Here is a 27,739-nt window from a genome sequence, read left to right as displayed (position 1 = left end):
CCAACCCTGCCTGTGTATGTGTAACGGATAAAAAAAAACAGTAACTGTCCTCCGTTACCAGCAAACATATTGTAATAAGATTAGATACTTTAAAAAAAAATGTATATATTTTTTAAAAGTAGTAGTACACTACACACCCTCAGAAACGGACACAATTAAGCTTAAACATTGACGACGTTGAGTGAACAATTTCTAAAGTGAAGTATCACTTCAAATGGCATTAGTCACATGCACCAAATACAACAGGTGTAGGTAGACCGTACAGTGAAATGCTTCCTTACAGGCCCTTAACCAACAATGCAGTTAAGAAAATACCCCCAAAATATATAAAGAGCAGCAGTAAATAACAATAGCGGGGCTATAAACAGGGGGTACCGGTGTCGAGGTACGTACATGTATGTAGCGTTATTAAAGTGACTATGCATAGATAACAGAGTAGCAGCGGTGTAAAATGGGGGGGGGGGGCAGCAATGCAAATAGTCTGGGTAGCCATTTGATTAGATGGTCAGGAGTCTTATGGCTTGGGGGTAGAAGCTGTTTAGAAGCCTCTTGCACCCAGACTTGGCGCTCTGGTACCGCTTGCCGTGCGGTAGCAGAGAGAACAGTCTATGACTAGGGTGGCTGGAGTCTGACAATTTTTGGGCCTTCCTCTGACACAGCCTGGTATAGAGGTATTGGATGGCAGGAAGCTTGGCCCTGGTGATGTACTGGGCCATATGCACTACCCTCTGTAGTGCCTTGCGGTCGGAGGCCGAGCAGTTGCCATACCAGGCAGTGATGCAACCAGTCAGGATGCTTTCAATGGTGCAGCTGTAGAACCTTTTGAGGAACTGAGACCCCAATCCAAATCTTTTCAGTCTCCTGAGAGGGAATAGGTTTTGCCGTGCCCTCTTCACAACTGTCATGGTGTGCTTGGACCATGTTAGTTTGCTGGTGATGTGGACGCCAAGGAACTTGAAGCTCTCAACTTGCTCCACTACTTTCCTAGTATCCATGGAGAAGAGGAGAAGAGCGGACGGAGAAGAGGAAACAATCATTTTGCTCACTCATTCCGTGTGACAATGAGTGAATGAAAGAGAATGTCAGTGAGTGAGTGAAAGAGGGATTAATGGAGAGTGAGTCTTGGACTCCTGTACATTTAGGCCAGGGATGAGTCATGACCTGCATAACCGTCTCTCCCTTCCTGTGACCGCTATTCTTTACCTTCCACATTCCTCCTTAGCTCACCTTTGTGTGAACACATTGAATTGTGAAGGCAAAGAACCATACCATTAAGAAAATTGAGTTGGTAATATCAAACCACCACAAGGGGGCGCCCCTTCCATGTCCTACACCTCAGCAATGACATTGGCCCTGCTGTGCCTTGCCTCAGAGCTGCAACGCTGCTATCGTGGAGGCATTCCTTCCCTAAGCAAGTCCCCACATAATAATACCACAGGGCTCTCTACCTTAAACTATGCTATAGGTTAACATTTATTCATTGGACCATAAAAACCTATTTAAATTCACCAGATTGCCAGATCGGGTCTGCAGTGAAACAATGCAATAATGACATTGCAGTCAGTCAGACAATATGGCCAACTGACCTAGTAATCACAGAATGTAGGACTCGACCACGACCTTCAAACTGGTCTTAGATCAGTTATCTGTGAGATGTTTAATTAATGTATTATCCTTCCATAGAAAAACAGTGTTATCAGACTAGTCAATAGGAGAAAGAATTGACAGTGTCTAGTCTAGACTCATACCTGGACTCATACTATTTTTATAATTTAGCTGGGCTAGATTAAGATTTTTCTATTGGTTATTTTGTGCCAGGCAATCACAAAACTACTAGCCCTGCCCATCTGGCACTCTAGGAAAGCTAAAGCAAATGAAAGATTGCAAATAGTTTTTGAACCCAGGTCTGTCTTGGGAGTCTACACCAGCCAGGCCTGGTTATAGCTGCTTCATGCGTTTCTGTAGCCTGTCTATACAGCATATCCTTCACACAACACACAGTAACGCAGTACACACACAGATTCACACAAACAAAAGCATACACACTGAAAAACACTTACAAGCACATACCAAAAACCACTGACAGGAAAGAACACCTCTCCTCATCTAGTCTGTGTTTGTAAGACTAAGTTCACTCTTCGGTCTCCAGTGATTTATCTTTACCCTTTCCCTCCCTTTCCATTATAAACCTGACTCACCCACTTCCACCTCCTGGTCAGTCCACACACAAGAAAAATAGTTTTCTGTATTGACCACACCTCGCTCTAGTCGTCTAGTGTAGCCAGTGTCTGTTTCTCTCTCTCTAGCAGCCAGTCTGCCCCAATTTTCTAACCAGGACTCAAGCCTGGGTGCTCAGCTGAACAAACAGAGCCCCAACATGGCTCCCCTGATATTCAATTCCTGACCAGACAGACAGCTCAGCAGAATAGAGATGGCCATTGAACCTAGCTAGGGCTAGCCCCCTCCCAGAACCTCAATACCAGGGTCTTGCTCCTGTTGACCTCTGACCCCTCCTTAACCATGCCCCTTGCTGTAAATCTTCTCCTGCATGCCATACATGCACCCTGCTGTGGGCCCACATTGTCACATGACACTCAGAACACAGATACCAACACGAGCTAGAGCGCTTTGATTTTCATCTTCCCTCTCCAAGTCGCCTTTTATGGTCTCTGTACCTTTTCCTTTCTCTCCATCTCCCCCTCTCTGTGTAATGAAGGGATCAGATTCTGTCAATGTGGCTGGTGAGACTCATTTCCTGCCTTACACATCAGTCAGATGTCACCAGGTTGTGCTGAAAACACAGGCTGTGGTGCCACGGAGGAGCTAGTTACTAGTACACAGGTGCCTGCTCTAGTAATCCATGGGTTAAGTAGGCCAGACATTTGTACGCTCACTTGCACACAGTCATATGCACAATTCATGCATAGAACCCCCCCCCCACACACACACACACACTCCTTCCCAGTCTGCCTGGTAATGGAGTGTTCCACTGTGTGAAGAGAGGGCAGTAAAATGTAGGCCAATCTTTCTGCTCAACTGCCTTTGTGGTGCAAGGCAAACAAAACAAGAATTTGACTGACACCAAAGCAGTCTTCATATACTGCAACACTACACTTTCCATTTGGCTCTCAGGTGGCGCAGCAGTCTAAGGCACTGCATCTCAGTGCAAGAGGCGTCACTGGGTTCGAATCCAGGCTGCATCACATGATTGGGAGTACAATTGGGCCAGCGTCGTCCGGGTTTGGCCGTCATTGTAAATAAGAATTTGTTCTTAACTGACTTGCCTAGTAATATAGGTTCAATTTAAAACACCCCCAGGCCTCTCTAGCTCCCTTTTTACTCTAGTTCTTATTCGCAATACTTCCAGCTCTCACACTCATATTGAGCTCTGATGCCCTTTGCTCGCTCTTCTCTATCATTCCCTCAGTGGCTCAAGAGCCTAATGGCATGGCGTGCGTGTGCGCACTGTCTTGCCCCGGCAACTGTTGCCTGGATACAGCAAATTAGGGGAGGGACGCAAAAGTCTCCCCAGAGAGTGGGTTGAGTGCTGCCTGTGTTCTCTTATGGAATTGGCTGGAGAATGGAGTGGGATGGGCCAGGAATGCATTATTAAGGAAGTGTGGGGATGTTGGGAACGTCTGGAAAAGTAGCAGGGGTGTCAGTTGTGACATGGCTCTGGATGCCTTCCTTCTCTTCTACTCTCCCACTATAGATGAACTGGTTGGGAGAAGACCCGAGGGGAACCACCCACCAGAGCCAGCTTACCGGAACAGTAACGTCATCATAGAAACTCCAGGCCAGAGCCCAGCGCATGGTCCGTCCCTGGCAGAACTCTGTGTGGGTCACTTTGGGTACCTGGGAACGGAAACAGACCAATACAGAGAACATTAAACAACACTAATGGAGCAGACGACAACAACAAGCATTAGCAATACACTGGTAGCTCTACAGAGGCACATCCCCAGCATGTCCAGGTGAAGGAGCGCAGCACTACATCCTTAAAGGTGTGAAAAGGACACATTTACACATACAGTGTTTAGTGCCAGAGCAGAGCACTCATGAGAAGAGCCTCCAATAAGCATGAAGGACCTGGGGGGAAAAGAGCAGTGTAAAAGACTCTTGAATAGTATCCACTTGGTACACCCTCCTTACACATAATCATGAAGCAGTGGGTTTCAGTGGGGAATGTGCTCCAGAGATGCAGGTCAGGGACGTGGATCTCAGAGGCAAGAAAACACATCCCTATATGAGAGCGCCATGTTGACCCCTAAACACCCCCTGAACCAAGCAGCGAGAGAACAAGGAAGATGGAGAGAAAGAGATACAGGGTGCAAATAGCATTAGCATATTAATTAGGTCTCCTATTACACCCCTGCGCTGGACGTTGGCCAAGGCTGCACTAACACTAATGACCAGCGACAGCCCTCTGACACCTCTGGAGGAGCGTGGGATGGTCCTCCCTCAGTGATTGACGTGTGTGTGTGGTTAACACCATGGGAGCTGCTGTGCCAGTCATCCCCAGTGAACGAGTCTCGTAATCTCGGAGGTAAGCGACTGACAGTGGCACAGGGCTGGAGACTAACCTCTATAGCCAGCCAGTTAGCAGTCATGTGCTAGGGGCTAATAGCTAGGATAATGGAGCTAATAAACATTAGTTGCACTGACCTACCGTGTGTGTATGCGTACGTGTGTGTAATATGAATGTTTGTGTGTAGGCCCTGCCATGTGTTTCAGTCACGCAAGGCTAATAGAATTCAGCTCAATCAGGTCTGGGCTGTAACATTGCTTAGCCAGCGTATTAGCCAGGCTTGATCCGTTACGGTTCAGACGGTATCTGATCCCCCTCTTCCGTCTCAGAGGTGGTATTAAAGATTGTGGGAGGGAGTTCATTCAACCCTCCATTACCTCACCTTATCACTGGGTATATATGGGGAATCAGGATATTTTTAACACATGCCAGGGCTTGGTACAGCACAGAGCATCTGTGTGTGGTACCCAAGCTTGGTACAGCATAGAACATCTGTGTGTGGTACCCAAGCTTGGTACAGTACATAGCATCTGTGTGTTGTACCCGGGCTTGGTACAGTATATCTGTGTGTTGTACCTGTTTGCGAGTGCTGTGTGTATGCATGAGCATCAAATGTCTCCTCGTCGGAGCTCCCATTCTGAAGACTGTCTCAAATATACGCAGGTGTGTGTGTGTTTGTGTACTCACCCCTTGTTTTCTCAGCTCCTCCTTCAAAGGTGCCAGGCTGCACTTCTTTCCCAGCATGCAACTGTACCACCTGGAAGAATAATAATCTATTATTGTGTGAGTCCAGAGCGCTGGGCATGAACCCCTGCCTGCAATAAAACAAGCGGCGGATCTACCTCTTGCTTCCCTCCATGGAAAAACATCCCAACGGACTTTCTGTAGTTATGAGGCAAAGAGGTTAGTTGTAATTACTACATATATATGAGAGAGAGAGAGAGAGAGAGAGAGAGAGAGAGAGAGAGAGAGAGAGAGAGAGAGAGAGAGACAACAGGGCCAGTATGATTCTCTATGGAACAGAGCTTTGAAGTCCAGACCAGGGCAGATCACTCTCTTTCCTCTGCAATGAAGAGATAAGTCTACTGTAATCAATACAATAGCATATAGAGCCTCAGTACTAACCAGCAAGGATAAAGACAGTAACACAGAGACAAACCTAGCGGGGAGAAAGAGAAACCTAGTGAGTCAATCTGGATAGAAAAACTAAACAATGCATGACAAACCTTGTCTTGTTGGGTTGCCCGTCCTGTCTAGATTAATTAGGCCTAGATACTATATATCTATGAGCAATGCTATGGATGATGAGGATGGCGTGTTTATTGTTATAGTAATGTCCATCTTTTTTAAGAGATTCTCCGGTACTCTTGTGTAGTTCTGAAAGTAGTGCTTTCAGTCCCCGAAAATTGTGTACTGCCACATGTGCTCTGCTCTGTGTGCATGGTGTGTACAATGTCAACATTTAGGATCATTATGTTCTATGCTTACCAAAATTACAAATTGGTTTCTCGGAATTGCCTTGTGAAAGCTTAACACTGCAAGATCATATTTTCAAACTTGGCTAGTCATATTGGCATAAGGGGTAAGGGTGGGGGTGAGAGGGTTTTGGGTAGGGGTAAGGATGGGAGTGGTGGGGGTGAGAGTTTTGGGTAGGGGTGCAAAGGCCTCGCCTCAAGTGGCACCATGAAATATTGAGGACCTGTAATATCCCCAGATGTTCCCCATTTTGTCATGCAGAGAGGAGGCTGAACATCCATGTTAACACACAGACAGAAGCAATCAGATTCTTAGCAAAGTTCTACATTTATTTTCAAGCTATTCCTTCCAAGAGTACAAAGACCGGTGATTACAACGTTATTACCCTCTCCACATAGCTAGTGATTATCAGATCAATAACAGACAATGACGAGCAGAGGGCATCTTGTTGAAACGGGGGACTTTCCTGGCTGGTGGTTGGGGTGTGTGTGTGATAGTCTGGTGAGAGTCATTCCAGTTTAGTGTTGTTGAGGGGGGGGGTGGGAGGGGTCGTGAGTCTCAGAGGACCAATCAGATGGGCTGGCTTAGTTTCCGTGGACACCTGGTGGTTGCTCTGCTGTCCCAGCATGCAGTGTGTGGAGTGACAGCCTGCTACTGCTGCCTTGGCCCCGGCCTCAAACAAACTACACACACTGCAGGGGGGGAGAGGAACGAACAGAAGCGGGAGACTAGAGCAGGCACACCTTCCCCTGTGGCAGACACTCAACACCAGCCAAGTGCACCACACAAGTACACCGGTGTGAACACACAGACACATGCAGGCAAACAGACAGAGAGAGATGGACACTTTTCCCCCTGTGAGGGCCACTCAACTTTCACACAAACACCGACACACTCTCCTGTGGGTGACAATCACCTTTACACACAAAAATATGGTAGTGACACAGTGCAACACACTCATACAATCACACACCTTCCAAGTCAGCCACTGGACTTGGTCACCACGCGTGCAGTGTGATCAAATCTAATTCTCTCTCACACACACACCACACACACACACACACACACACACACACACACACACACACACACACACACACACACACACACACACACACACACACACACAGCTGTTCCCTATGGCCATGCAGATACTGCCGTGGGGGTGGGTGACTGTTTACTCCTGGTGCCAATTCATTAAACAAACTCTGGGTGACAGCTCCATCCCATCGTTCTGCTCTCCTCCATCAGTGGCCCTCTATCATCCTTCCTTACCTTACATCCTAAATGAAAGGGTGCAATTGTAACAGAAGGTAATGAACAAACACCCACCAACACCAACTGATAAACAGGCTTTTCTATATTATATTTGGAGTCTAGGGAATTGGCGCAGATAAATTCAGCAAAAAAAAAAAAAGTCCCCTTTTCAGGACCCTGTCTTTCAAAGATAATTCGTAAAAATCCAAATCCCTTTACAAGGAAGATCTGTGAAGGTTTTAACCTTTCTAGGGCAGGGGTTCTCAGGCCCAGAGCTGGGTGTTCGCAGAGATTTGCTTGCCCAACTGAGTGGGGCAGCCATTGTCCTTCATCTCCTATTGAAAAAGTGACAGTCCCGGTTGATATATTAACAATTATATATATTTTAAAAACAACCTGAGGATTGATTATAAAAAACGTTTGACATGTTTCTGTGGACATTACGGATACTATTTGGAATTTTATTCTGCGATGTCGTGACCGCTTGAGCCTGTGGATTTCTGAACATAACGTGCCAACCAAATGGAGTTATTTTGGATATAAAAATAATCTTTATGGAACAAAAGGAACATTTATTGTGTAACTGGGAATCTCGTGAGTGCAAACATCCGAAGATCAAAGGTACGCGATTTAATCTATTGCTTTTCTGACTTTCGTGACCAATCTACTTGGCTGCTAGTGTTTGTAATATTTTGTCAACTGAGAGAGATGTTCTTACGCTTGTTATGCTTTTGCCGAAAAGCTGTATTGAATTCTGACACACGAGGTGGATTAACACCAAGCTAAGCTGTGTTTTGCTATATTGCACTTGTGATTTCATGAAAATTAAATATTTTTAGTAATTTAATTAGAATTTGGCGCACTGCAATTCAACAGGTGTTGATGAAAATGACCCCGCTAAAGGGATGGGTGCGTCAAGAAGTGAACAAGTCCTATACAGCAAATTAAATAAACCTCTTGTTAATCTACCCATTGTCCGATTTCAAAAATGCTTTACAGCGAAAGCACAACATATGATTGTTAGGTCATAGCCAAGTCAAAAAAACACAGCCATTTTTCCAGCCAAAGATAGGAGTCACAAAAAATAGAAATATTGATAAAATGAATCACTAACCTTTGGTGACCTTCATCAGATGACACTCATAGGACATCATGTTACACAATACATGTATGTTTTGTTCGATAATGTGCATATTTATATCCAAAACTCTCAATTTACATTGGCAAGTTACGTGCAGTAATGTTTTGATTCCAAAACATCAAGTGATTTTGCAGAAACACTCATAATAAACATTGATAAAAGATCCTAGTGTTATTCACAGAATTAAAGATATGCTTCTCCTTAATGCAACCGCTGTGTCAGATTTTAAAGAACTTTACGGAAAAAGCATAATCTGAGAATGGAGCTCAGAGCCCAATTCAGCCAGAGAAATATCTACCATTTTGGAGTCAACAGAAGTTAGAAATAACACCATAAATATTCACTTACCTTTGATGATCTTCATCAGAAGGCACTCCTAGGAATCCCAGTTCGTTCCATAAAGTCCATAATTTATGTCCAAATAACCACTTGTTGTTAGCGTGTTCAGCCCAGTAATCCATCCAGCACAATTAAACTTGTGTTTGACCCGACTAGAACTATTGGAAATGTATGATGGGATAGGGAGTACCCCTCAAGGTTTCCCTAATCTCTGGGGAATGGAACTGTCGGCTGGGTAGTGAAATACAGTGGTGAGAACTATGGAGAAGAATATAATTCACCTAATGTTCGTGTGCGTAAGTAAGGTGTATGGTATAAAATGGATGTCTTTGTATAATGAACTGGAGAGTGCTCTCGTGAATAAACATTTTGACTATTGTAAGCTGGGAATGTTTATTATTTTTATTTTTTAAACCTTTATTTAACCAGGCAAGTCAGTTAAGAACATATTCTTATTTTCAATGACTGCCTGGGAACAGTGTGTTAACTGCCTGTTCGGGGGCAGAACGACAGATTTGTACCTTGTCAGCTCGGGGGTTTGAACTCGCAACCTTCCGGTTACTAGTCTTCCGGCGCCGACTGAGATGGCCGCCTCGCTTCGCGTTCCTAGGAAACTATGCAGTTTTCTGTTTTTTTACGTGTTATTTCTTACATTAGTACCCCAGGTCATCTTAGGTTTCATTACATACAGTCGAGAAGAACTACTGAATATAAGATCAGCGTCAACTCACCATCAGTACGACCAAGAATATGTTTTGGCGACGCGGATCCTGTGTTCTGCCTTACAAACAGGACAACGGAATGGATCGCATGCAGCGACCCAAGGAAACGACTCCGAAAAAGAGGGAAACGCGGCGGTGTTCTGGTCAGACTCCGAAAAAGGGCACATCGCGCACCACTTCCCAGTATTCTTCTTGCCAATGTCCAGTCTCTCGACAACAAGGTTGATGAAATCCGAGCAAGGGTGGCATTCCAGAGGGACATCAGAGACTGCAACGTTCTCTGCTTTACGGAGACATGGCTTACTGGGAAAACGCTATCCAGGGCGGTACAGCCAACGGGTTTCTCCACGCATCGCGCCGACAGAAACAAACATCTATCTGGTAAGAAGAGTGGAGGGGCGTATGCCTCATGACTAACGGGACATGGTGTGATGAAGGAAACATACAGGAACTCAAATCCTTCTGTTCACCTGATTTAGAATTCCTCACAATCAAATGTAGACCGCATTATCTTCCAAGAGAATTCTCTTCGATTATAATCACAGCCGTATATATCCCCCCCCAAGCAGACACATCGATGGCTCTGAACGAACTTTATTTAACTCTTTGCAAACTGGAAAACATTTATCCGGAGGCTGCATTCATTGTAGCTGGGGATTTTAACAAAGCCAATCTGAAAACAAGACTCCCTAAATTTTATCAGCAAATCGATTGCGCAACCAGGGGTGGTAAAACCTTGGATCATTGTTACTCTAACTTCCGCGACGCATATAAGGCCCTGCCCCGCCACCCTTTCGGAAAAGCTGACCACGACTCCATTTTGCTGATCCCTGCCTACAGACAGAAATTAAAACAAGAGGCTCCCACGCTGAGGTCTGTCCAACGCTGGTCAGACCAAGCTGACTCTACACTCCAAGACTGCTTCCATCACGTGGACTGGGACATGTTTCGTATTGCGTCAGATGGGAATATTGACGAATACGCTGATTCGGTGTGCGAGTTCATTAGAACGTGCGTCGAAGATGTCGTTCCCATAGCAACGATAAAAACATTCCCTAACCAGAAACCGTGGATTGATGGCAGCATTCGCGTGAAACTGAAAGCGCGAACCACTGCTTTTAATCAGGGCAAGGTGTCTGGCAACATGACTGAATACAAACAGTGCAGCTATTCCCTCCGTAAGGCTATTAAACAAGCTAAGCGTCAGTACAGAGACAAAGTGGAATCTCAATTCAATGGCTCAGACACAAGAGGCATGTGGCAGGGTCTACAGTCAATCACGGACTACAAGATGAAATCCAGCCCAGTCACGGACCAGGATGTCTTGCTCCCAGGCAGACTAAATAACTTTTTTGCCCGCTTTGAGGACAATACAGTGCCACTGACACGGCCTGCAACGGAAACATGCAGTCTCTCCTTCACTGCAGCCGAGGTGAGTAAGACATTTAAACGTGTTAACCCTCGCAAGGCTGCAGGCCCAGACGGCATCCCCAGCCGCGCCCTCCGAGCATGCGCAGACCAGCTGGCCGGTGTGTTTACGGACATATTCAATCAATCCCTATACCAGTCTGCTGTTCCCACATGCTTCAAGAGGGCCACCATTGTTCCTGTTCCCAAGAAAGCTAAGGTAACTGAGCTAAACGACTACCGCCCGTAGCACTCACTTCCGTCATCATGAAGTGCTTTGAGAGACTAGTCAAGGACCATATCACCTCCACCCTACCTGACACCCTAGACCCACTCCAATTTGCTTACCGCCCAAATAGGTCCACAGACGATGCAATCTCAACCACACTGCACACTGCCCTAACCCACTTGGACAAGAGGAATACCTATGTGAGAATGCTGTTCATCGACTACAGCTCGGCATTCAACACCATAGTACCCTCCAATCGTCATCAAGCTCGAGACCCTGGGTCTCGACCCCGCCCTGTGCAACTGGGTACTGGACTTCCTGACGGGCCGCCCCCAGGTGGTGAGGGTAGGCAACAACATCTCCTCCCCCCGCTGATCCTCAACACAGGGGCCCCACAGGGTGCGTTCTGAGCCCTCTCCTGTACTCCCTGTTCACCCACGACTGCGTGGCCAACGCCTCCAACTCAATCATCAAGTTTGCGGACGACACAACAGTGGTAGGCTTGATTACCAACAACGACGAGACGGCCTACAGGGAGGAGGTGAGGGCCCTTGGAGTGTGGTGTCAGGAAAATAACCTCACACTCAACGTCAACAAAACTAAGGAGATGATTGTGGACTTCAGGAAACAGCAGAGGGAACACCCCTATCCACATCGATGGAACAGTAGTGGAGAGGGTAGCTAGTTTTAAGTTCCTCGGCATACACATCACAGACAAACTGAATTGGTCCACTCACACTGACAGCGTCGTGAAGAAGGCGCAGCAGCGCCTATTCAACCTCAGGAGGCTGAAGAAATTCGGCTTGTCACCAAAAGCACTCACAAACTTCTACAGATGCACAATCGAGAGCATCCTGGCGGGCTGTATCAACGGCAACTGCTCCGCCCTCAACCGTAAGGCTCTCCAGAGGGTAGTGAGGACTGCACAACGCATCACCGGGGGCAAACTACCTGCCCTCCAGGACACCTACACCACCCGTTGTTACAGGAAGGCCATAAAGATCATCAAGGACATCAACCACCCGAACCACTGCCTGTTCACCCCGCTATCATCCAGAAGGCGAGGTCAGTACAGGTGCATCAAAGCTGGGACCGAGAGACTGAAAAACAGCTTCTATCTCAAGGCCATCAGACTGTTAAATAGCCACCACTAACATTGAGTGGCTGCTGCCAACACACTGTCATTGACACTGACCCAACTCCAGCCATTTTAATAATGGGAATTGATGGGAAATGATGTAAATATATCACTAGCCACTTTAAACAATGCTACCTTATATAATGTTACTTACCCTACATTATTCATCTCATATGCATATGTATATACTGTACTCTACAACATCGACTGCATCCTTATGTAACACATGTATCACTAGCCACTTTAACTATGCCACTTTGTTTACTTTGTCTACACACTCATCTCATATGTATATACTGTACTCGATACCATCTACTGTATGCTGCTCTGTACCATCACTCATTCATATATCCTTATGTACATGTTCCTTATCCCCTTACACTGTGTATAAGACAGTAGTTTTGGAATTGTTAGTTAGATTACTTGTTGGTTATCACTGCATTGTCGGAACTAGAAGCACAAGCATTTCGCTACACTCGCATTAACATCTGCTAACCATGTGTATGTGACAAATAAAATTTGATTTGATTTGATTTGATACTAGTCCAACGCTCTAACCACTAGGCTACGCTATCTATGTCATCTTAACTAGAACCTTAACAAACACTGGGTTGCAGACCGAGTAGATGAATTGAATATTTATGAACATTGATAACAAAATTCTCATATCACATGGTCTGGGGCGGTGTGTCACAGCATCATCGGACTGAGCTTGTTGTCATTGCAGGCAATCTCAACGCTGTGCGTTACAGGGAAGACATCCTCCTCCCTCATGTGGTACCGTTCCTACAGGCTCATCCTTACATGACCCTCCAGCATGACAATGACACCAGCCATACTGCTCGTTCTGTGTGTGATTTTCTGCAAGACTGTCCATGTTCTGCCATGGCTAGCGAGGAGCCCGGATCTCAATCCCATTGAGCACGTCTGGGATCTGTTGGATCAGAGGGTGAGGGCTAGGGCCATTCCCCCCCAGAAATGTCTTGGAACTTGTAGGTCCCTTGGTGGAAGAGTGGGGTAACATCTCACAGCAAGAACTGGCAAATCTGGTGCAGTCCTTGAAGAGGAGATGCACTGCAGTACTTAACGCAGCTGGTGGCCACACCAGATACTGACTGTTACTTTTGATTTTGATCCCCCCCCTTTGTTCAGGGACACATTATTCAATTTCTGTTAGTCATATGTCTGTGGAACTTGTTCAATTTATGTCTCAGTTGTTGAATCTTGTTATGTTCATACAAATAGTAGGTGACGTTTCTTTTTTTGCTGAGTTAATAAAGCATGACCAATCGGAAACCAGCGTGATGCGGTCTTGAACGCTACTCCACCACACCCAGTGTACTGATGGGGACCAATGTGTGGTGTGTTTGTGTGTACTACGCGCGCACGTCCTACTCTCTCTCACCGCAGGCGTGTCTTGAGCTGCAGGCTGTCGTGGATGATCCTCTTGACAAACTCCAGCTCTCCTCCCTCAGCCATGATCTCCGTCACCCCACCTGTGTTCACTGAGCTGGGGGGAGGACGACGAGAGTTCCTGGAATTTACCCCCTGGGGAGGAGGATGGAGAGAAAGGGGAGAGGGGAGGAACAGGGTGGGAGGCAAAGAGGGGGGGTGGGGGGGGGAAGACAACAGGGGCATGGGGCGAGAAAGTAAAGGGTAGGAAAAAGAGGGCGTGACAGAAAAGGTAATGAAATGAAAGGAAAAAAGAAAAATAGAGGGGGAGGTGAACAGTGAATAAATTAGATTTATAAAGCCGTCTTTCCAGATTCTCAGAACACTTTCCATTTAAAAAGGGGCCTACCTTAGCCTCTAGTTGGTTGGCGAAGAAGGGAGGGTTACACATGCAGAAGTCATAGACGATGGCTGACTCCTCCTTTAGAGCGTCCATTAACAGGGTCTTCTGGGGAACTTTCACCACTGGGACATGAGACAGGGCAAGGACATGTTATGAACAAGGTTTCAAGCCATCTTCCTTTCAGTAGTGGAACATTACAATGCGGCTACCAATGGACAGCTTGCCACTGACCTTTGATGAGATCCGAGAGGTTGTTCTGCTCTACGTTCCTGGTGGCATAGTCAAAGCAGATGTCATCTACCTCAGTAGCCAGGTAATGCCAGCCATTCATAGAGGCTCCCAGCAGGGGGTAGATACAGGACGCTCCAGTACCTGGGGATATGTGTGTATTCAATGCCACTCCCGCTGTCTCTTATTGTCCATAATGGATTAACAAGAGGTGATCCAGACAGCCATTTTATTTGATTTATTTCACCTTTATTTAACCAGGTAGGCAAGTTGAGAACAAGTCCTCAATTACAATTGCGACCTGGCCAAGATAAAGCAAAGCAGTTCGACACATGCAACAACAGAATTACACATGGAGTAAAAACAAACATACAGTTAATAATTACAGTAGAAAAATAAGTCTATATACAATGTGAGCAAGTGAGGTGAGATAAGGGAGGTAAAGGCCATGGTGGAGAAGTAAATGCAATATAGCAAGTAAAACACTGGAATGGTAGATTTGCAGTGGAAGAATGTGCAAAGGGCAAACTAAATAAATACAGTAGGGAAAGAGGTAGTTGTTTGGGCTAAATTATAGATGGGCAATGTACAGGTGCAGTAATCTGTGAACTGCTCTGACAGCTGGTGCTTAACTTCTTCGAGATAGGGGGCGCTCTCAATTTTTGGATAAAAAACAATCCCGTTTTCAACGAGATATTTTGTCACGAAAAGATGCTCGACTATGCATGTAATTGACAGCTTTGGAAAGAAAAAAACTGACGATTCCAAAACTGCAAAGATATTATCTGTGAGTGCCCCAGAACTAATGCTACAGGCGAAACCAAGATGAAATTTCATACAGGAAATGCCCCAGATTCTGAAGGCGCTGTGTTCCAATGTCTCCTTATATGGCTGTGAATGCGCCAGGAATGAGCCTGCACTTTGTCGTTTCCCCAACGTGTCTGCAGCATTGTGACGTATTTGTAGGCATATCATTGGAAGATTGACCATAAGAGACTACATTTACCAGGTGTCCGCCCGGTGTCCTCCGTCGAAATTATTGCGGAATCTCCAGCTCCATGTGCGTTTCCATTTTCCTCAGAGGAGAAAGTCAACTGCCACGAATGATTTATCATGGGATAGATATGTGAAAAACACCTTGAGGATTGATTCTAAACAACGTTTGCCATGTTTGTCGATATTATGGAGTTAATTTGGAAAAAGGTTTGCATTGTAATGACTTAATTTTGGGGTTTTCGCTTACCTAAACGTGATGAACAAAATGGAGCTATTTGTCCTTCACAAATAATCTTTTTGGAAAAACTGAACATTTGCCATCTAACTGAGAGTCTCCTCATTGAAAACATCTGAAGTTCTTCAAAGGTAAATTTTATTTGAATGCTTTTCTTGTTTTTGTGAAAATGTTGCATGCTGAATGCCAGGCTTAATACTATGCTAGGCTATCAATACTCTTACACAAATGCTTGTTTAGCTATGGTTCAAAAGCATATTTTGAAAATCTGAGATGACAGTGTTGTTAACAAAAGGCTAAGCTTGAGAGCAAATATATTTATTTCCTTTCATTTGCGATTTTCATGAAGAGTTAAATTGCGTTATGGTAATGAGCTTGAGACTATAAATAGGATCCCGGATACGGGATTGCTCGTCGCAACAGGTTAAAGCTAGTGAGGGAGATAAGTTAGAGATTTTTGTAGTTCGTTCCAGTCATTGGCAGCAGAGAACTGGATGGAGAGGCGGCCAAAGGAAGAATTGGTTTTGGGGGTGACCTGCTGGAGCGCGTGCTACAGGTGGATGCTGCTATGGTGACCAGCGAGCTGAGATAAGGGGGAACTTTACCCTGCAGGGTCTTGAAGATGACCTGGAGCCAGTGGGTTTGGCGACGAGTATGCAGCGAGGGCCAGCCAACGAGAGCGTACAGGTCGCAGTGGTGGGTCGTATATGGGGCTTTGGTGAGCAAACGGATGGCACTGTGATAGACTGCATCCAATTTATTGAGTAGGGTATTGGAGGCTATTTTGTAAATGACATTGCCGAAGTCGAGGATTGGTAGGATGGTCAGTTTTACAAGGGTATGTTTGGCAGCATGAGTAAAGGATGCTTTGTTGCGAAATAGGAAGCCAATTCTAGATTGAACTTTGGATTGGAGATGCTTGATGTGCGTCTGGAAGGAGAGTTTACAGTCTAACCAGACACCTAGGTATTTGTAGTTGTCCACATATTCTAAGTCAAAGCGGTCCAGAGTAGTGATGTTGGAAAGGCGGGCAGGTGCAGGCAGCGATCGGTTGAAGAGCATGCATTTAGTTTTACTTGTATCGAGCAATCCCGTATCCGGGAGCGTAATCATAGCCTCAAGCTCATTACCATAACGCAACGTTAACTATTCATGAAAATCACAAATGAAATGAAAAATATATTGGCTCACAAGCTTAGCCTTTTGTTAACAACACTGTCATCTCAGATTTTCAAAATATGCTTTTCAACCATAGCTACACAAGCATTTGTGTAAGAGTATTGATAGCTAGCATAGCATTAAGCCTAGCATTCAGCAGGCAACATTTTCACAAAAACAAGAAAAGCATTCAAATAAAATAATTTACCTTTGAAGAACATCGGTTGTTTTCAATGAGGAGACTCAGTTAGATAGCAAATGTTCAGTTTTTCCAAAAAGATTACTTGTGTAGGAGAAATCGCTCCGTTTTGTTCATCACGTTTGGCTAAGAAACAAATCTGAAAATGCAGTCTCTACAACGCAGAACTTTTTACCAAATTAACTCCATAATGTCGACAGAAACATGGCAAATGTTGTTTAGAATCAAACCTCAAGGTGTTTTTCACATATCTATTTGATGAAAAATCATTCGTGGCAGCTGTGTTTCTCCTCGAAGCAAACAAAAAATACACGCAGCTGGAGATTACGCAATAATTGCAACGGAGGACACCAAGCGGCCACCTGGTAGATGTAGTCTCTTAAGGTCAATCTTCCAATGATTTGCCTACAAACACGTCACAATGCTGTCGACACCTTGGGGAAACGACAGAAAGTCTAAGCTCATTCGTGACCCATACACAGCCATTTAAGGAGACATTGGAAACACAGCACATTCAAAATCTGGGGCACTTCCTATATGAAATTTCATCTTGGTTTCACCTGTAGAAGTTAAGAGCAATTGGAGGCCACGGGAGGAGAGTTGTATGACACTGAAGCTCAACTGGAAGGTTAACAGTGTCCAAAGGGCCAGAAGTATACAGAATGGTGTAGTCTGCGTAGAGGTGGATCAGAGACTCACCAGCAGCAAGAGCGACATCATTGATGTATACAGAGAAGAGAGTCGGTCCAAGAATTCAACCCTGTGGCACCCCTATAGACTGCCAGAGGCCCGGACAACAGACCCTCCGATTTGACACACTGAACTCTGAGAAGTTGTTGATGAACCAGGCGAGGCAATCATTTGAGAAACCAAGGCTGTCGATGAGGATGTCGTGATTGACAGAGACGAAAGCCTTGGCCAGGTCAATGAGTACGGCTGCACAGTATTGTTTCTTATCGATGGCAGTTACAATATCATTTAGGACCTTGAGCTTGGCTGAGATGTACCCATGACCAGCTCTGAAACCAGATTGCATAGCGGAGAAGGTATGGTGGGATTCGAAATGGTCGGTAATCTGTTTGTTGACTTGGCTTTCGAAGACCTTAGAAAGGCAGGGTAGGACAGATATAGGTCTGTAGCATTTTGGGTCAAGAGTGTCCCCCCCTTTGAAGAGGGGGATGACCGCAGCTGCTTTCCAATCTTTGGGAATCTCAGACGACACGAAAGAGAGGTTGAACAGGCTAGTAATAGGGGTGGCAACAATTTCGGCAGATAATTTTAGAAAGAAAGGGTCCAGATTGTCTAGCCCGGCTGATTTGTAGGGGTCCAGATTTTGCAGCTCTTTCAGAACATCAGCTGACTGGATTTGGGAGAAGGAGAAATGGGGAAGGCTTGGGCGAGTTGCTGTGGGGGGTGCAGTGCTGTTGACCAGGGTAGTGCCAGCCGTAGAAAAATGCTTATTGAAATTCTCAATTATAGTGGATTTATCGGTAGTGACAGTGTTTCCCATCTTCAGTGCAGTGGGCAGCTGGGAGGAGGTGTTCTTATTCTCCATGGACTTTACAGTGTCCCAGAATTTTGAGTGCGTGTTGCAGGAAGCAAATTTCTGCTTGAAAAAGCTAGCCTTGGCTTTTCTAACTGCCTGTGTATATTGGTTTCTAGCTTCCCTGAAAAGTTGCATATCATGGGGGCTGTTCGATGCTAATGCAGAACACCATAGGATGTTTTTGTGTTGGTTAAGGGCAGTCAGGTCTGGAGAGAACCAAGGACTATATCTGTCCCTGGTTCTAAAATTCTTTAATGGGGCATGCTTATTTAAGATGGCGAGGAAGGCATTTAAAAAAAAAAAAAAAACAGGCATCCTCTACTGACGGGATGAGATCAATATCATTCCAGGATACCCCGGCCAGGTCCATGAGAAAGGCCTGCTCGCTGAAGTGTTTCGGGGAGCGTTTGACAGTGATGAGTGGAGGTTGTTTGACTGCTGACCCATTACAGATGCAGGCAATGAGGCAGTGATCACTGAGATCTTGGTTGAAAACAGCAGAGGTGTATTTAGAGGGCAAGTTGGTTAGGATGATATCTATGATGGTGCCCGTGTTTACTGCTTTGGTGTGGTACCCGGTAGGTTCATTGATAATTTGTGTGACATTGAGGGCATCAAGCATAGATTGTAGGATGGCTGGGGTGTTAAGCATGTCCCAGTTTAGGACGCCTAGCAGCACGAGCTCTGAAGATAGATGGGGGGGCAATCAGTTCATAGTGTCCAGAGCACAGCTGGGGGCAGAGGGTGGTCTATAGCAGGTGGCAACGGTGAGAGACTTGTTTTTAGAGAGGTGGATTTAAAAAAAAGTAGAAGTTCAAATTGTTTGGGTAGAGACCTGGATAGTAGGACAGAACTCTGCAGGTTATCTTTGCAGTAGATTGCAACACCACCCCCTTTGGCCTTCTATCTTGTCTGAAAATGTTGTAGTTTGGGATGAACATTTCAGAATTTTTGGTGGTCTTCCTAAGCCAGGATTCAGACACGGCTAGAACATCCGGGTTGGCAGAGTGTGCTAAAGCAGTGAATAAAACAAACTTAGGGAGGAGGCTTATAATGTTAACATGCATGAAACCAAGGCTATTACAGTTACAGAAGTCATCAAAAGAGAGCGCCTGGGGAATAGGAGTGGAGCTAGGCACTGCAGGGCCTGGATTCACCTCTACTTCACCAGAGGAACAGAGGAGGAGTAGGATAAGGGTACGGCTAAAAGCTATGAGAATTGGTCGTCTAGAACGTCTGGAACAGAGAGTAAAAGGAGGTTTCTGGGGGCGATAAAATAGCTTCAAGGTATAATGTACAGCCAAAGGTATGGTAGGATGTGAATGCAGTGGAGGTAAACTTTGGTATTGAGTGATGATGAGAGAGATATGGTCTCTAGAAACATAATTGAAACCAGGTGATGTCACCACATGTGTGGGTGGTGGAACTGAAAGGTTGGATAAGGTATAGTGAGCAGGTCTAGAGGCTCTACAGTGAAATAAGCCAATAAACACACATCAGAACAGCAATGGACAAGGCATATTGACATTAAGGAGAGGCATGCTTCGTCGAGTGGTCATAAGGATCCAGTGAGTGGTGAGGTTGGTTGGGGTCACGGCGATTCAGACAGCTGGCCGGGCCATCGGTAGCAAGCTAGCATAGGATGGAGGTCTGTTTTTAGCCACCTCATGCGTTTCCATCTGTAGATTAGTGGGGTTCCGTGTGGTAGAGGGGATCAATCTAATTTGCAAAATAGTTATAGTGACCCAAGAAAAATTGTCTGATTCAGATAGCAGCCGATAAGACCGCTAACGATTAGCGGGCCGCAGACAGGCGTTCAGGTAACGTTGCGACGGAGGGGCCAGTTGGATAACTCCCTCTGGCAGATAACGTCGGTAGTCCAGTCGAAGACCCGGTGGGGCTCCGCATCGGCAGTAAAACGGGTCCGGATAGGTGATTGTAGCCCAGTAGTGGCTGACGGAACTCTTCAACTGGCTAGCTCCGGAATAATTTATGTTTGCTCCGGGATCCAATAGTCACACGGATAGCAGCTCGCTAGCTGTGAGATCCAGATGTAAATGTCCAGAGCATGCGGTCGTAATCCGAGGATATGGAGAGAAAAATAGGTCCGTTCTGGTCCGAGTCACGTTGAACAAAACTGGCGATAGATTTTGAGCTAAAGGATAGCTGATGACCACAAACCGTGGTTAGCTGAATACTAATGTTAGCCAGTAAACTGGCTAGCTTCTGGCTAGCTTCTATTGTAGATTTCAGATTTGAGGTAAATAATGATAAATAAATAAAATAAAAAATAATTGGTGAGGCGGGTTGCAGGAGAGTGTTTTGAAGTTGTTTTTGGAAAATAAAATATATAAAAGACATGAAGAAAGTTGTAAATATATCCATCAGGAGAGGAGCTCCAATCAGTTGAATGGACCAGGCACCCCCAATCACTGAGCACCTGACGAACACACATACTGATGGATAGAGCAGGAAACCAGCCATGACATGTGGATGGGGACAGTGATATCCACAGAAAATAGATAGCCAGTACATGTGGGCGCTAACCATCATGCAGTCAAATGCACATGGGCAGTCAGCTGCCCTTGGACTAGTAAGAGTCAGCCTGTATTAAAAACATGTCTCAGAGTAGGAGTGCAGATCTAGGATCAGGTCCCCCCTGTAATTAAATTCATATTCATTATCTCATAAGCAAAACTGATCCTATACCAGCACTCCTCTTCGACTTTGTGAAGATGTGTCCTGGGCTAGACCTGTGCCAAGCAGCCCCTCTCTGCCAGCCTTTCTGTTAGCCTGTAATGCTCAATGTCAGGCAGACGTTCTTGTAAGCTGTCCCCCAAATAGCACCTTACATAGCACACTACTAGCCATAGGCGTTGGTCAAATGTAATGCACTGGGACTCCTGAGTCACAAGGCACTGGCTGCGATACAGACCCAGGTTAAATCCCGGGCTGTATCACAACCGGGTGCGATCGAGAGTGCCAAAGTGCAGCACACAACTGGCCAAGCATCATCCGAGTAAGGGGAGGGCTTTAATTGGCTCATCGCACTCTAGCGACTCCTTGTGGCGGGGACGGGTGCCTGCAGACTGACCTCGGTTGTCAGTTGAACAGTGTTTCCTCCTCATTGGTGTGGCTGACTTCCGGGTTAAGCGGGCGGGTGTTAAGTAGCGCGGTTTGGCTACTGCTGGAGGAATATCCCTTGAGCAAACAAACATGAAATAACTTGACCACTCTCCACTACTGATGTGATGTTTATATGGGATTTATTTAACTAGGCAAGTCAGTTAAGAACAAAATCTTAATTTCAACGACGGCCTAGTGGGTTAACTGCCTTGTTCAGGGGCAGAAAGACAGATTTTTACCTTGTCAGCTCAGGGATTCGATCTAGCAAACTTTCGATTACTGGCCCAACGCTTTAACCACGAGGCTACCTGCCGCCCCAATGGGAGTTTATTCATCCCATTTAGCATTGAGGATATTTGTGCTCTATCTATATAGACAGGTGAGAAACCAACTGTCTAATTTACTAAGAACCAGTGGAGGGATTAAAGGGCCAGGCCTTATAATATCCATCTATTCCTCTACAGAAACAGGACATAGGACTGGTGGTAAAAAGGCATCCTAGCAATGATGGCTGAAACAAGATGGATGGTTAATTTCAAAGAGATCAAAGGAGAGGGGCTATATTTAGTAGGGGTTATCAGAGGTCAGAACTGTACCGATATCGATGCCCCTGCGTGGTTCCCCTTGGCCTCCGATCAGGTCCTCCACCCAGTGGATGTAGTTGAGTCTGAGAGGCACAGTGGGGATGAGACGCTCCAGAGGGATGTCTATGGTCAGCCCAAAGTCTTCCTTCAGCAGGGTACAGGTCAAGGCTCGCACCGCCTCTGGCTCCTTGAAGTTCAGCCTGCACGAGGGGGAGGGGCAACAGATGTAGTTACAATGCTAAAGTAACTAAACCATAACTACACAGGTAAAACAAAAACAAGTAACTACACCATAAACCCAGACCTTAACACATTTATCGTAAACTCACAAAGAGCCACTAACTAAGAAACTCTAAATGAAATGGCAAATCAATTCTACCCCACCCTTCTGCTTCTCCTAAAGACCACCCTGCCACTGCGGCTTCTCCTAAAGACCACCCTTCCAGGCTGACACCATGTCACATAAACCGCCCCTCTTCCAGGCAGCCCTCGACTACATTCCCCCCTTCCCTTCCTGAGCAGCCCAGTGCTCCATATCTCCCATTCCCCCTCATTACTACTCATCACACGTCAACCACCACGATGTGACCCCATCAACAAATTAAATAAGCTTATCAATTTACACTTCTTCGCTAATGATATAGAAATCATATTTTCCAGCATTAAAACAGACCCACACACCTCTCGCTCTACATTTTTTATGATATCCACTGTCTTGAAAGCACGTTTTGTGTTTGAGAAACACAACAAAAAATAATTTTGGGGTTGGAGAGACAAAGAGAGTAGGACAGATAGAGCAAGATGTGTGTAATTAACCAGTCTGTGTGCTGCATTCACACCTCTAGACAGCAATTAGACACCTCCTAGCTGGGATCGCGGGGTGAGACGGAGAGCCTATTCACCACAGCTACAGCAAAGAGGAGAGACTTTCACTGATGAAGAGCGTGACTATAGGGAGAGGATGAGTTAGACTACGTGCCTATGGGGGAAAGTGTAATTTATATAGTACAATGTGACAGACTGGGGTTCGAACCAGTGTCCCTGAAGACTGTTAGCCCACTGAGCTAAATCCTAGGCATTGTCTACGGTAGTCATCAGGTTTCACAGTTTCTCTCTTCTTAGAAGCAGTCAGATGATCAATATGCAGAGAACAAGGCCGTTCAGAGCCTGCCTGCCCAGCATTCTATTTTTAGACCGTAATGGGTGTGCGCGCGTGCGAATGTACTGCAGAGCACTGCAACGCCAGATCTCTATGGCAACCACCACGGACCACCGGCACACACAGGCAGTAAAGCACACGTAAATCCAGCCACGCTGGAGCAATATGGCTGATACCGGAAGAAGCGTGAACGTGCACGAGCACGAGACGCACATTGTAGGGTGGACGTTTGTGTGCCAGACGATGGACGGTGTGGGACATGGGACAAACCAGTGGCAGTATAAACCATGTTTATGAGAGAATTCATGTTGTCTGTGTTAAAGTGCTACAGGAATAAGGGGAATGGGGGGGATGGTGATGTAGAGGACTCCGGTGGAATGATAAGGGCGGTAAGAAGCCTACGGAAACCTGACTTAATGAAAGCAGAGTAAGGTTGTGAGGGGGAACGAAGGTTGAGATCTGTTGTTAGGAGGGTTGTGGGCTGTGGTGGGTGAGTACACAGGGAGTTCTGGTCTCCAAACTACCTGGGCGGAGGCATACTCAGCAGTTTCCCTCTGCATTTGGAAATACAATAGTGGGAGGACAAAGAGAAAGACAGAGGGAGTACAGCAATTAGAAAGGGGGGGTGAGAGCAAAATATCAGCAGATGGAACAAAAGAATGTGACCTCATGAGAGATGAGGGAAGTGAAACTGTGATGAGCACGAGAACAGTCCGAGTGCAGTGAGATGATGAAATCTATTTCTATCGAGGGAACGGCTGCAGCTGAAGAAGCCAGAAGCCAGAAGCACAGTAAGCACAGTAAGCACAGTAAGCCCCCACGTCTCCCCCCCTCCACTGGCGTAGTCCATCAGCACAGATAGAGATGGAGAGGTGACCTTCAGGTCAAACTCATTTTAATTCTGAATGCACGGGATAATTTTTTGGCAGATTAGCAGCTCCATTTCCCACATCAGGTTATTGTTCATTGCACTGAACACGTATTGTATTGTATTGATTGTTCCTGACGCAGAGGTGAAGCCAAGACTAGGAGAGCTCCACTTTAAATGAAGAAGGAACTTATGTAGAAGAGCTCATCAGGTATAAAAACATTTTTTTTTTGTGCCACTAAGTTAAATGCAAAGGAGAAGCTGAAGCCATTCAAAGAAGCCACAGTTATCCTCAGTTTCGAGCTCAGCCCGAAACAAAGTCCATGCTGATCAGGGGCTCTCATTGGTTAACAAGCGAAGCAATCAGAATGGTCTTAGTAATCAGTTGGCCGTAATCAGAAACCCAGTCAACCAATCAGGGAGATTGAGGTGATTTAGCCCACTTCCACAATATAAGCTACCCATCTAGTGCCTTCAGATCTGCAAGCTTAGCATACACAAAATATGTACAGTGCCTTCAGAAAGTATTCATACCCCTTGACATACCACAGTGTTGTTACAGCCTGAATTCAAAATGGATTCAAATTATAATTTCTCACACATCTACACACACTACCCCTTAACGACAAAGTGAGAAAACGTTAAGAAATGTTTGCTTAATTTATTGAAAATTAAATACAGAAATATGGAATTATTCACACCCGAGCGGCAATTCCAACAGTCTTTTGGGGTAAGCTTTGCACATCTGAATTGAAAAAAAAGCTTATTATTCATAAAACAAGTTGATTGGAAAATGTATGTCTAGCAATAATTGACAGTCTTGCCATAGATTTTCAAATTCCACTTCGACATTATGGGGTATTTGTGTCACTAATCTACACACATCTCAATTTAATACATTTTGTTACAGCCTGAATTTAAAATGTGTAGAAAGTAAAGGGGTGTGAATTCTTTCACTGTATATTGTCTAGCCAGGGGACTCATTTTCAGACTGATCCATATCTCTCCCTTCACCACCTCCTCCTGCCTTCTACCATGGTAACAATGCAAGCAGAGCACCAGGAAGGAAACCACTGAGATGGAAAGTTCCATTTATTAAAGGAAGACTGGAAAAAAAACTCCACCCACCAGAGATGGTTTCTCTGCTGGTAATATCTGCACCCCCAAAAACGATGACAGCCAAATGAAATGTCACCCAGAGTGTTTAATTTTTTTATGCCCTGCCGTGGCATCATGGGTCATCAGCCAGCCAGAGACAGCCACGATGGAACGCCTGGGCTGGGTCATCTCTCTGGTTCATGCTTCCTAATCCCACCTCCCTGCCATTGAGTTCTCGCTCTCTCCATCTCTTACATCGCTCTCCCTCCTTGACGAAAACCCCCGCAAATATATCTTACTTTCAATTCTAAAGGCTAATTCTCTCTCATCCCTCTCGTCAAACTTCTCTCAATCACATACCTCTCCTCTATCTTTCAGTCTCCGCCAGCTCCAGTGGGGTTCAGTGAGTGAGAGGAGACTGGTTTATTCATCTCCTAGAGGGATTGGTCGTCTCCTCGTCGTCTCCCCAAGATAACTCTGATCCACTGAATCAATGGCTGCTCAAGTACTCAACTAAGGCTACTTACTTACCAGATTAATACACCACAAATACAGAAGTATGCTAATCCAACCACTTGCCTGGTGGCAGAAGGGGATCCTAAATCACTGGCAAAGAGGAAAATATCCATAGACAAGATTTGCCAAGCAGTGGACTAATCTTGAAGTTCCCTTGAAGCTTTAAATTGTATTCACACTAGTGTAAGAGCTGCAGGGAGACATCAGTGCTGGATTGTAGGAATATTCAGGATGAAGACTTGTCTCACTGGTAGGTCTGTGTTCAGTTTACGGATCTTGCACTTTTGGGACTACTGCATTTGTTCCATTGCACCAGGCAAGCTCAATCAAGCGCTGCTGAAATATTTGAAAGAAAACAAATAATATTTTAACCCAAGCAGGTCTGGTAGTGAGCAAACTCTAGAGAAAGAAGTTGTGTTGTCTCCCTCTCAGTCGGTCATTCTGTCCATCAGTGAGTCACGTATGGTAATGGAGCTCTTTCTGTCTATCCTTCTGTCAGCGAGTCATGTACTGTATAGTAATGATTCTCTCTTCTGTAATTACCACCTGGCTGCTGCAGATGGACATCAAGCACATTTAAACAGCTCTCCTCTGCCTCACTGCTCACCCACACAGTCACGTAACATCCACGCCAGACAACTGATAAACTAACTGGCTCACACACACTCTGCACATTCACAATGAAAATACCCACAGCCCACGCCAATATGTTTTCACTCATACAGTAGATGCTTGCACCTGGTGGTGACATCGGCATGTCTGCCTGCATTCATTTGCATTTACACAATGTAATTTTCACACTGAGCAGACGGTTGTCAATTTCAACACAAAGACGAGGCTGGATAATTTCCAGCGTACAAACGAGAGGGGTATGGTATACACAAGAGCATGGGAGGGGGTATCCACCAACTAATTGGAGTGGTGCTGGACAGGCTAGTCCAGGGGCAGTTTGGGCCTTCAGTCTGTCATTAGAAGGAATCAAAAGAGGCCAGCTACACAGGACACTTTTCATCCTCTACCATCAAACAGAGACCGCACAGTCAGTAGATAGAGAAAAATAGAGGAGAGGGGGATGAAGGAAGAAGAGCGTGAGCAAGACAGAAATAAGGCAGAGAAGAAAGAAGCAGAGATGAAGGAAAGGATAGAGACAGGAGAGATGTGCTTTATTTGGCTCCGTCAGCTCCAGGTGTAACGATGACCTCGCAGTTGAGTTGATGTCAAAAACAAAATTATCCCAAAAGCCTCCCTCTCTTTCTTTGTTCTCCTGCTCAGCTGTCAGGTCTTTCGCTCTACTGCACCTGGCTGCCTATCCAGCCATAATAACCTCTCCTGCAGACACAAGTGAAGGCAATACTGGTCGACCAGGACGTCTTTCAATCGCGCCATCAAACTTCTTGATGCAATACTTTATTTAGTCTTGTAAAATTAAAATAAATTATTGAAATTGGTTTCTCATACACACACACATCTCTATTCCAAATCTAATTCTGTTTTTTGTTTGCAACAGAATCAGAACAAAGGTGATCTATACTGTCCCAGAACAGAACTGTTATTTTAAAAGCATGGGAACCGGTTAATGTTATTTTATGTGTGTTCATACATAGGCAACCTGCCCCTCCCCCTCCAAAGCATAGTCTGGTGCCGCTTTGCGCACCCACACAAGCTTTTTAGCTATCTAGCTGCTCCAACGTTAAGACAATTCTAAAGTTCAAAGACATTCAAAGTTCCTCAATAGAAGCCACTCCTCTATGATTATGTGGGCCTAATTCTGATAATGCATGCCATAACAAGATACCCAGAGCCTCAAAGCAAGCCTCGTCCTTCACCCTCTCTCGCCAAGCAACATTTGTTGCATCTAGCGCCCTACACTCGCCTGTCCAATGCATGTAAATAGCTTCCCTGCACCAACTGGTAAAGTAATCTAACACATTTTTTGGTTGTTGATTTCAAAGTTTTAAAAATGAACAGAAAGGAATGATATAAACCATTTGTTT

General features: G+C 45.4%; 1 protein-coding gene across 2 annotated transcripts in view; it reads right to left on the bottom strand.

Moving 5' to 3' along the window:
* LOC124005289 (RNA N6-adenosine-methyltransferase mettl16-like) overlaps window positions 1-27,739 on the bottom strand; it is a 38,209-nt gene that overhangs the window by 8,143 nt on the left and 2,327 nt on the right. For both annotated transcript variants that reach the window (XM_046314408.1, XM_046314409.1), the window contains exons 3-8: window positions 22,117-22,304; window positions 14,264-14,404; window positions 14,039-14,154; window positions 13,643-13,785; window positions 5,216-5,285; window positions 3,766-3,855 (exon numbers count right to left, since the gene is read on the bottom strand). In XM_046314408.1, the coding sequence (XP_046170364.1) occupies window positions 3,766-3,855; window positions 5,216-5,285; window positions 13,643-13,785; window positions 14,039-14,154; window positions 14,264-14,404; window positions 22,117-22,304 (748 nt within the window). The remainder of the gene's footprint in view (window positions 1-3,765; window positions 3,856-5,215; window positions 5,286-13,642; window positions 13,786-14,038; window positions 14,155-14,263; window positions 14,405-22,116; window positions 22,305-27,739) is intronic.

Source organism: Oncorhynchus gorbuscha, linkage group LG19 (genome assembly GCF_021184085.1).
Source record: "Oncorhynchus gorbuscha isolate QuinsamMale2020 ecotype Even-year linkage group LG19, OgorEven_v1.0, whole genome shotgun sequence".
In the NCBI taxonomy this organism is placed as follows: domain Eukaryota; kingdom Metazoa; phylum Chordata; class Actinopteri; order Salmoniformes; family Salmonidae; genus Oncorhynchus; species Oncorhynchus gorbuscha.
Note: the sequence above shows the minus strand (reverse complement) of the source record. Positions and strands in the feature narration are given on the sequence as shown.